An 11,597-nucleotide genomic window follows, 5' to 3' on the forward strand; every position below is an offset into this window, starting at 1 on the left:
TTTCAGGGAATTACACATATAAATCGCAAGGAATATTTAATTTCACTGACATTCTACAAGTGTGAATATGGATGTACAGCATTGGTGAGGTCATGCTTTGTTCTAATTGGTGACAGAGAACCACCCCATCCCCCCACCGCTGCCACCACCACCATTTCCCGCCGCGTTATCTGCAGAACACCATAAGCGTAGTGCTGACTTTTTGACGTCCCTGGCAATGGTGTATTGTCACTGACATTTAAACTGAATTTTTCTACATCAAAGTCAAACAGCAAACAGAAAGTAATACATGCTATATTCAGTATTGCACTGTGGGATGGGGGGGGGGGGGGGGGGTTACACAAAATGGGCTACCAGAGATATATCCGCACAACAGAGACACCACACAGTAATACTCACCAATAAGAGACACCATTTAAACACTGAGCTTACAAGAGCAAGACACACAGACACTGTTCTGGGTAACATGTTCACACACTTTGAAACAAAAACTCCTACTTACCCATAAGGTGTATTTGGGGTGGACTGACATTGGCATACCAACAAATTCAGCATTAGCATTCCCACATGTACACACAGACACACACACACACGCAAAAGCTTCTCTACCACAGATCTCACAGACATCGAGACAGACATTCGCAAAGGACATTCACACATACGCTCTCATGCATACATACTATATGCTAAGAGGCAACACTTTAGGGAGAGACATTGCTCAGGGGTAGGGAGCACTCTGTTTAGTTCCACATAGCTCTTTTGACACACCTTATTCTGGGGGGTATTTGTTCCCAAAAAGCAGTGCACCACCTGCACCCCCCTCCTGAACTCAACATGTGGGAGCTAACGCTAATTAGCAGAGCAAAACTGTGAAGAGCTTCTGAAGGAACAAATACCGGCCCAAGGAGAGCCCTTGAAGTTCTAATAATCGAGAAACAGGGTTCTTAGGCAAAGGGGGGAGGGTTACAAAATTACGCGAAAGCAGCAACCATTTATCTCTCCTCTCCCCTCCCACCCCCCTCAGTTCAGAGAGGGCACACTTTGTTCTCGTTGATGGGGAGCTTGTTGGTTCCGCCGTTGTTCTCGCTGTGCTTCTCCTCCACCCCTCTAGCCATCACCTCATCTTCATTATCTTCATCCTCCTCCTGCGTGCGCTCCATGTTGCAGACAGAGAGGGGCACACGGGCGGCGATGGTGGACATCTCCCCCATGTGGCTCTCGGCCGTGGTGCCGCGCTCCGACGTCTGGTTGATGTGAGTGGAGTCCAGGCTGGCCGTGCCACCCTTGAACATGTGAACGAGGCACTTCCTGAACTGTAAAACAGAGAAAGAGGCAATATGCGAGTGTCAAAAAAAGACAAGGAGAGAAGACATATTGTTTGTCAGAGAAAAGCATAGGCTATATATAGATGTGTATGGCTGAGAGCGGGGGGGGGGGAGGGGGGCGGACGGACGGACAGTATCTCAAGATCTCTTGGCCTTGGAGAAGACATCTCAGAGAAGCTCTAGAAGCAAACCAATAACACACATTCTCTCTTCCACTCTGTCCTGCCTGCCTCTCATATGCAAACACAGATCCTCTCAGTCCAGAGGCCCAGACAATATAGAAAAGAAAAACAACTCAAACTCAAATCAATAATTCCCTTCTTCAAACATGCCAAGGTGAATTCTCGTGTCCAACAATGCTTAATTCAGGTGTTGGGCAGCATGCACAAAAGCGCTGCATTACAAATCAGAGGGAAAGGTCATTACACCATATGTATTTTGCACACTGAAAAAAACAAGGGCACTTCTGACCCTAATTAAAAAGGAAAAGGTCAGGCTGAGCTTTGCACAATTCGTGGCATTTGTATATTTATTTCCTCAAGGTCCGAGCTGAGCCTGGACGCGAATGAGGTGTCTTGGGTAATTACCACGGAACGCCTTGCACAGTTGCATTCATGAAGCGAAAAAGGAAAGCGTGATGAATAATATCTCACCAGCCTGAATAGAATACTCTTTTTTAATAATAGAAAAATCACACACGCACACACACACACACACACACTGCAGCGTAGAACTGAAGTTGTCACACAAGAGCTTCTCCCCAAAGAAGGCAGGATGAGTAGGCTCACTCCTCACACACCAGCTGTTGACACAGCTCTCAATGTCTTTTCGTAAAAACACTGACAATTGAGTGCCAGTCCAATCAGCATCACTGAAACTCCTTTTTTTCTGGTAGAAACACACAGCTACTCATCTGGTCCATCAAACCCATCACCCACCGTAAGCTACCCTCTCAGCAAACATTCACCTTGCTATAATTACTTCACTGCCCTCTCCACAGTGTTCGTCCCTATGTTCTAGCATCCTTCTTTTTTCCTGGTGCCATCATTAGAGTATCAGCCTCCTGCCGATCAGACCCCCGCGGGCTGTAATTCTGCTCAGCGTGTTGTCACACTGTCATCCTCCCCTTCGATTATCTCGCCGCTTTAACTTCTGAGAATCTGCTGACCCTGTGACCCGGATGGCAGCTCCAGAGGAAAGGGGGGGGGGGCTGAACAGCTGGGCCAGAAGTGGGTCAGTCTGGAGAGACGAGAGCAGCTCCAGGGGCCCGACAGCGAGGCACAAGCCCACCTGAGACCATGGCCCTTCGGGTGCTCAGAAGCGCACCCCCCCCCCCCCCCCCCCCTGCCCCCTCCCTCCTCATCCATGGAGCCAGTGAGCTCTTCGTGACGATAGAAGACTTCTAACATCTGTGACTGTAGCTTCCAAAAGTTCAAGTTCGGTGACTTGAGAGGCTTCTGCATACGGCTATGGTAAAGTCTGGAAAAATATTTTGTCATGTAATAATCCTCAGGGATTCAGGGACAGGTTACAGGACTTACAGGAATATAACAGAAAATGGCGTTTCTTGTAAATATGATATATACATTAGTAGTGTAACAGTATGCACTGTGACCCAAACAATTAGTCAGAATAGTCAGGCACGAGTCGTTGTCTATCAGCTGTAGCATGCTAGTCAGTTTAGCCAAAGGGGGTAATTGAGCGAAATGCGTACTAGTCATGGGAAGTGAGAGAGGTGAGACGCCTAACTAGCATTAGTTAAGCATCGGAAAAAAACTTTTACAACATAACAACAAAATGATTTGATGTCAAAATGACTTCCACTCATTTCGGCTATTTTTGACATCAAATCATTTTGTTGTTATGTTGTAAAAGTTTTACGTTTTTTCTGATGCTTTAGATCACCAACCAGAGCCTTAAGGGGCCAGTATGGTTAACGGACCGGTCACTGCGCACACCAACGGTAAAGTTTAAATCTAGCTCAATAGACAACGATTTGTGTCAAACTGTATGCCTAAATTGTTCAACTTGAGTTGGATATGCCTGTGGATACATTTCAAACATATTATTTTACGACGTCATCCCTGGAACGAGACCAAAACAGACAAGAAGGCAAGTCTTTCTCCCCATAGCATTCAGGCAGTGTCTCACTTCAGACCATGCCAAAGTAATGCTAATGCCATAGAGTATTTATCACTGAGGACATGCGACTATATTCGGTCATAGGATATACAGAGTTAAATCATATGGTCAAAGTGCTTAAGCCCCGTTATAATGTGCCTTCACGTGTGCATTTTAGTCGTTCCTTCGTTCCTGCCCTGAATAAACATGCCCAGGCTGCAGTTAACGAATTATCAACAGGTCAGATTCTTCACATGGAGCATTACTGACGTTTGTGTTATTTATTTTTCTTATAAAACATTTCTTATTGACAATATACCAATATTTGAGTGCCTCAACTGTTACAGTAGGGTATGGCCAATTAGCCACTGTTTAAAATATTAATGAAATATTTAATATTTGTTTTCCCTGCTGTACCGAAAACATACTGAACCCTAAAACTATGGTACACACCGAACTGTGAACTTTGTGCACTGTTACACCCTTAGTATGCATAGAATATGGGTGTCCTCAAAATTATGTTATAGTATCTGTGCAAGAAGACTTATAGAAGTACCAATTCTAAATAAATAAAACATAGATTATTGATCAGTACAGTATTGATTAATATTGATTGGAATGGCATATCACTTCGTAGAACATTCCATCCAACAAACCATCCACCAGCACTCCAGAAACACTCCAGCACAACATGACAAGGATCAGGACCTCTGACCCCAGCAGCAAGACTCCACTGCCACACGCCCACCTGTCAGATCACTTCCTCCTACCACACCAGGGCGCAGTGTGAGAAAGACAGAGAGAGCGAGCTCGGGTCTCTGAGTGTGAGGTTGGTAGCTAAGGAAGGGAGGCAGAGCTGATGTATATTTAATTGGGCATGCTGGACCACTCAAACACTCGGGACTCCATTTTCAATTATTAACCTGCAATCCATTATTGATCTTGTCAAAGAACCAAAGCACATCAGCCTCATGGGCTGTCAACCGGGGACTTGTCAGGTACCTGTTATTTGGTCCTAACAAGCGATAAGTTGGAGTGAAATGCTCTCTGTGAGTGTGGGATGTGGGGGGGGGGCAGGGATGGGTGGTGCCGGTTTGTTGAAAATCTGAGCTCAGTTGTTCAGTTAAAATCTGAGGGAAGTTTAGTTAAAAACAACACTAAGAATGCAATGAGTTGGAATGGTACTCAGAGAGAGAGAGAGAGAGACTTAGTGAGAGAGAGAGAGACTTCATGAGAGAGAGAGAGAAAGAGAGACTTTGTGAGAGAGAGAGAGACTTTGGGAGAGAGAGAGAGAGAGAGAGACTTTGTGTGAGAGAGAGAGAGACTTTGTGTGTGTGTGTGAGAGAGAGAGAGAGACTTGGACTTGAGACTATATTGAAGAACATGAACATGAAACAAACACAAAGGTTATGCTGCCTCACTTAGTGAAACAAATAACTAGGTAGACCACAAGCACACCAATTACTTCAAGCATAGGACATCTATAAAACACGCTGCCTCAGAAAAGCCCACAGCATCCTCAGAGACTCAACACACCCTGGTTACCACCTATTTGAACTGTTGCCCTCAGGGAGACGCTTTAGGACCATCATAGCAGACAGGCTGAGAAAACAGCTTCTATCCCAGAGCCATCATAGCACTTAACAATGCACAAAACTGACCTGTATTTGTCTCTCTGTTGTGTTATATGTCTTGTGTTTTTATAGTGTAAATATGTATGTATATATATATGTTCAATCTATATTTGAATTGTTTTTGTGTCTGAGAGCTGCTACCTTAATTTCGTTGTACTTGTGCAATGACAAATAAATATATTCTATTCTATTCTATTCTAAGCAAAACAACTATAGGAGGGCTTTAACCTACTCATAAAAATACTCAGTGAGAAAACACAAATGGCACTTTGAAATAGGTTTATTCGACATTTAGCACCAACTTCACAAGCACTCTAAAGCCAGTAAACGGGAACAACGCTCCCACCCATCAGCTGTGCAAAGAAAACCTGCTGCAAATTAAACCCTGTGTATTTTAGAAACTTATATCACGTCTAACATATAATTATGACAATCACAAATCAATGTCAGAGGCAAGAGCTTATGAGCAATAGTTTTAAATGACGCATACACCGCCACAAAAGCTGTCCACTGTTAGTACCCAAAGACATTCAAAAGTGTATGAATTCACTGTTCACTGAATTCAGATACCCATGATTTTTTCAGATTGCCTGCAGCTTAGTAACTTCTAAGGTATCAACACCAAAAACATTAATGTCAGGAGCGTGAGTGAAAGTCTTGAAAGCTCTAATAGGCAAGTCTTACCTGCTTGTTCATGAACACATAGATGATTGGGTTGTAGGCCGCGGCAGTCTTGGCAAAGAAGGCAGGGGCTGCAGCCACCCTGGGGTCCATATGGATGGTGGGACAGACTGTGACCGTAATGGCGAAGACTGCGTAGGGCGCCCAGCCGATCATGAATGCCATTATCATGACGATGACCATGCGTGCCACCTCCCTGTCGGGCTTCCTGGCACTGCCGAGTCGCCCGTGGGTGTTTGACACCTGTGGCACAGACACATTGGACACAAGTCTACGGTGACTCACAGTCAGACTGCATTATATTCCATTTTCAAAAAAATACACAGATATCTTTATCTTTTTGTGCTTGCTGAAGAATGACCTATTGAACTATTTCCTGCTGAACAAATGTAATTTCTCATTTCATCATTTATGTATAAAGAGCAGATGTGGTGCACATCATCTATAAAACACAACTTGCAGTCCGCTACAAACATGCAGTCCGCTATTCAGTTTGGTTCTCGCTAAAGGTTGTTCATATTTGTGCTCAACAGTCAATCAAATGACACCCCTCCCCTCTGTGCTCCTGAAGCATAATGTTTAATTGGCTGGTTTTGTTTATGGCTCGGTATGGGCCACTGTGTTTGTTTCCCATTTTCTAGGACTAGCTAGGACTGTGAACGAACACGACTGTTTTTGAGCACAAGCACTGAACGGCCAGCTAGGAGACCGTGAAGAGCAATTCCCTGAAATTTGCCAAAAAGTTAATACGATTAGAAACGTGGACTGCACCTTTAAGCCTTTTTCAAGAATCCTGTACTTTAAAACACAAAACATGATACTACAAAGCGCCTAAAAATGGGCATAATGGGGAAAAGCTAAAGCCTTGATTTTAAGAATACTCTCCACTATTAGCAGAGTAGCAGTTTAATTTTTGTTGAGCGCACCTTTCTGAGCTTCTGCATGAGCTTGCCATAAGAGCCGATAATCACTCCCAGGGGCAGGATGAAGCAGGTGGTAAAGAAGGTAATGATGAACATATGGTCTTTGTAGTCAGTCGAGTACCTGGAGAACAACAGAGGAGACAGTCAGAAGACTTTGTGATTGTCTCTCCCTCTTTTTTTTGCTTCAATTTCTTGGAGCAACATACCATGCACACACTCTCCCACAAACACACACACACACGGCCGCACACACACACACACACACACACACACACACACACACACACACACACACACACAGTTATATTTATTTATAGGCACCCAGGCAGAGTAGTTTCTGGGAAAGGGAAAGAAGATAGCATTTTGTGGGACTGTATTTGTAAGTGAATGTGTGTGTGTGAGACAGAGTGTGTGTGTGTACGTGTGTACACTGCGTCGGTGCCCTTTGCCCATGTCTTGTGATGAAGTCATGACATGTCATGTGTGGCACATTCATACTTGTGTGTGAGTTTGTGCAGGGGAATGAGCAGATAAGGAGTCCCTTTAGGCCAGCCACCTGATTGGACCAGCAGAAATGTCAGAGGGAACAAGTGCCATTGATCAGATGCGGCGATACAGATCACTGCATGTACTGCAAGCTTAGCGACTGCCTCACACCCAAGTCTATCTTGCACAAACATGCATGGTATTTTCAAACCGATGCCATTACAGGGCAGTCTGCCGTCGAATTGATTATGCCATGTGTTTCCAGTGATCATTTAATGGATGCACAGGGACAGATAGCAGGTGAAGGATGTTGCATGTCATCCATTCTGTGCACTGCTTGTGTAAACCTTTAAGGCCAGGGCATTCAGATGTGAAACCAGAGAGCAGGTCTTCCCCCTTCTCAGCACAATCATCTCATGATAATGCTCACAACAATGGAAGAGAGACCATAGCTGGTGGGGGTAATGGCATGGTGCAATTACACTTGAAGACATTTTTATACTTGCTCCAGGGGAACTAATGTTGTTGGGTGATGATGCATCCACTAATGTCAAGAGCTTTAGAGAAACTTAAATGTGCTTGAAAACCATTGTGTAGGTTGTGAAGGGTAGGTGGTGGGGTACAAAGAGGAGAGAAAATTGACAGGTGCTGATAATACCTCTGGCGATATCCCTTCCATGCAAAGCCAATGCCCTCATTAGTTACAAGAAAGCTGCATTCCGTTTGATAGACTAAGAGTGCACGAAGTAGCCTGTTGTAACTACATTTATAACTTTAGTCTTTCAGTTTCATATGAAAAATATTTGTTATCGATATAACTTTTGTCTTAAAATTAACCATAATGATATTTCACTGGCCTAGCCTGAACTCACCAATTAGGTTCACAGGTGGTTCCAATCTTGCTGACTGTGTAGCTGTTCCAGCCTAGCACCGGTGGGATGGTCCAGATGAACGAGAAGGTCCAGACAAAGAGGAGACCCAAAGCGGCATGCTTTCCCCCAAGACGCACGTTCTTTAGCGGTCGGCAGATGACAAAGAAGCGCTCGAAAGCCAGAATGGCCAAAGACCACAGAGCCACTATACCTGCGTGAAGACAAAGCACACCTCACAACATCAGTCTATTTTGTGTGTGTGTGTGTGCTGATAGATCATATAACATTTTGACACTTTCATTCAACATTTGTGATCGGTATACTAACTGCTGAGGGAAGAGAAAAGCCTTTTAACTTTCTTTTCGCACTTGGACTGGTAGGGGACTTCAGGTGGACAAGGTTTATGTGGTGAAATCGATGATGTTGAGTCAACGAGGTAATGAGCGATATTGGCTTAAATGACAATGTGTTTGTCGCGCCGGGTGAGGACCGGGAGTGTTTACTGAGTGTTCCCTACCGCTCTGACAGGGACCAAGGTTTTTTTCCCAAGAGGGAAGCGACGCAACACCGGTCTCTCAACACCAAGAGAGTGAAAAACTGCATACAAAATTCTATGTGGAAGGACAACTACTGCTGTTTGTATTAAGTTAAAATTAAGAAGAAAAGAAACGTAGGGAAATACACTTACCCAGATATGTGACGGCGAATCCTTCTGTGACGCAAGCCCAGTTGCCCAGGACAAAGTAGCCATTTGCGTTGTTTAGAAAACTTATGGACCCTCCAATGAGTGACACAAAAAAATCTGCAACGGATAAGTTTACGATTATATAATTTAAGGGTTTCCTAAGCTGCTTGTATTTAAAAGTCACCAGCATAACGGTGAAGTTCTCAGAGAGGGAAAGCGAGGTCACAAGGAACATTAAGCACGCCAAAAAAGTATAGGTCCATGGCGAAACGTATGAGAGGGGTCCTTCGAACGGATTCTCGGGTTCGAATTTCTCCGTAGCTTCGGTGAAAGAAACCCCGTTCACTGACAAGACAAAAGACTCCATGCTTCCAGGCGAGGTCAGGTTCTGCAAAAGGTAGAGTCTGCAATATGTCCACTGACAGTTAACGGAGATCAGTGAATAAACCACATATTACTGGTTAAATCTCCCTGGCTCTCCGGAAAAGCATTTGCGTGACAATAACTGCTATGCTGATACTATGTGGATTCAATTGGCGACATTAATATCATACAAATGTCTAAGAATTCTTTGCAAAAGTAACACTGTCTACATTATGATGAACAATGCGCGCTCGTCCAGTTGTCTATGCAGACCAAGCATTTATCCAAAGGTGCTTCTGAAAAAGTCGCTAGGTCATTCAAAAAAATGTTACATATATGAACATAAAAGTATTCATCCATGGATATGGACAGTGGTCCAAGGGACGTCTCAGGGATGTAGGTACGGTGCCGTGCAATTAAAGCACCGGTTGTAGCGCGACCCTCTCCTCGCGCATCCTCCAGCTTTCATGTTGTCCGTGTGCTCCTTTTTATACCGAACACAATATGCCCGGAGGAGTGAGGCAGCTACGTCTTTCTGTAAGTTTGCAAAGCACGGGCGTGCAAGCATCATGATGCTGTCCAATGATGCCCCAGGTTGCACTCACGGTCATGGATAGAATCTCTCTGACCGGTCTCTAAGTGGAAATTGACTATTGAAATGGAAACTCATTTCTAAAGATTTGTTTTAAAGTCTTTCAGCCACGTGCACAGATAGAGCCCAGCACTGGGTTGCACCAGTTGAACCAAAGTTTAATCCTTGCCTAGTTCGAACGTAAATAGGCACTACACTGTAAACCCAAACAGTTCTACTAACTTATTAACATTATGTATTCAGTACTTAAAACCTGGTATTTAGTTGACCCAACTTTAAATGTATTAGTTTTCTGACAAGTGAAGACGTTTTAATTGTATTGGAATGTATTTGTTTGAGTAAACATTGCCTGATAACTCATATTTTTTTAGTTTCATTCAAACGTGACGTCTGACGTCATCAACGTCTTTGCAGGACTAGTTCAGAACAGAATCAGAGATCTTGTGATGAGAGACGGAGACAGCGGACTTAATAATTGTATAGTATCAGTTAGACTTCTATTAGCATGTTCCTCCTGTAGAAGAGGAGTCGACCAACTTCGTAGGGTGACCATATTTGAGTTTGTGAAAAAGAGGACACTTCGTCGCGGGGAGGGGCGTGGTAGTGTGTAGCATACAGATGACCCCGCCCCCTCCCCCGCGACAGAATTTTGACATCTTTTCCACATGCAGATGTCCTGTTGTAAACAATGGAACTAGTGGAAGCGGCACGGTGCTAAGTGTTGCCAGATTGGAAATGGTGAAGTATCGTATTAAATGCTCAAAATGATCGTCTTTGGAGGATAATTATCGTGCATCTGGCAACACTGAGAGGCCGGTCGACCAATGACAGTTCTCGCTACAGTCAGAGCTTGTGCTAGAAGGTGGAACGTAAGGGAGATACCCTTTCCTAAACTTGTAAGGGCGTAAAAACTCGTTTGTGAAGGACCCAGAGAAACACAAATATCCTACGAGGCAAAATCCCTGACGATTTTGCAATCACTGCCGGGACGCATGTCCGGGTAAAAGAGGACGTCTGGTCACCCCACCAAAGGAGATATTTTAGTAATCCTGTCGCTGCTAAGCGTCCTTATCTGGTAAGTAAACAGTGTTTTTTAGGTGTTTGTTGGGACAAAATTGCGGGAGCAAGTGAAATTGCGATAAGAAGTGGCGAATTTCCCTCTTTGTAATTATTATTGAGTAATCACGTTTTGGCTGTCAAGTAGCAAGTTCAGTTGCACGACTGTTGGCGCTGGCCGCTAGGAAGCTAAAGAGCTAAAGAGCTAGTTAGTGGGTTATTTCCCCCCAAATATGTTCATGTGCAAAGTAAACAACAATCAATTGTTTATGTTGAAAACAACTCATGTTCTACAGAAACACCATATAATTTATATCAGCATGCTAATGTTATATGTAACTTTTTAGCAGCTAGCTAGCTCCTATGTGTTTTAATGGATCTGATGGATAAAAGTGTTAGCAGCAAGCTAACAATAATGGTCGAGAACTTCAGTTAAGACCTACAATATTCTTTTTGCCCTGACAGCATTCGTGTTGCATATAAACAACAAACCGATTTGATGTAGACATATAAAAAGAGGAGTCAACTAAAGGAGATATTTTTGTGTACAGGCAGAAGGCATCACGGACTGGCAAGACAGCAGAGGTGCTACGGGTGATCCTCGAGGCTTATGACCTTCAGGTATGTCTAGGATTAACTGCACAACAGTGATCAAATTTTGTTTGTTACTGAAACTTTAATATTAGTTGATACTATGTATTATTAATTGCCAGTTTTTTTGTATATGTTTCCATTGAAACTCTCCTGGTAATTGTATTGATGGTGTTTTGCAGGAGGAAGAGGAGCCAGATTTTGATGATGCTCCTGTTGCTCTCCTTACATCGGGTCCCGACCCCTTCAGCTGCGAGAACATCTTTGA

The 11,597-nt window shown here is 43.8% G+C and overlaps 1 protein-coding gene across 1 annotated transcript; it reads right to left on the minus strand.

The window, feature by feature from the left end:
• Positions 1-330: 330 nt before the first annotated feature.
• valopb (vertebrate ancient long opsin b) lies at positions 331-9,815 on the minus strand. Its single transcript, XM_031561299.2, has 5 exons — positions 8,731-9,815; positions 8,043-8,253; positions 6,688-6,805; positions 5,765-6,004; positions 331-1,313 (listed from the first exon to the last, which is right to left on the minus strand). The coding sequence occupies exons 1-5, from the start codon at positions 9,092-9,094 to the stop codon at positions 1,026-1,028; spliced, it is 1,221 nt and encodes a 406-aa protein (XP_031417159.1). The 5' UTR covers positions 9,095-9,815; the 3' UTR covers positions 331-1,025.
• Positions 9,816-11,597: the final 1,782 nt, after the last annotated feature.

Source organism: Clupea harengus, chromosome 23, assembly GCF_900700415.2.
Source record: "Clupea harengus chromosome 23, Ch_v2.0.2, whole genome shotgun sequence".
Taxonomy (NCBI): domain Eukaryota; kingdom Metazoa; phylum Chordata; class Actinopteri; order Clupeiformes; family Clupeidae; genus Clupea; species Clupea harengus.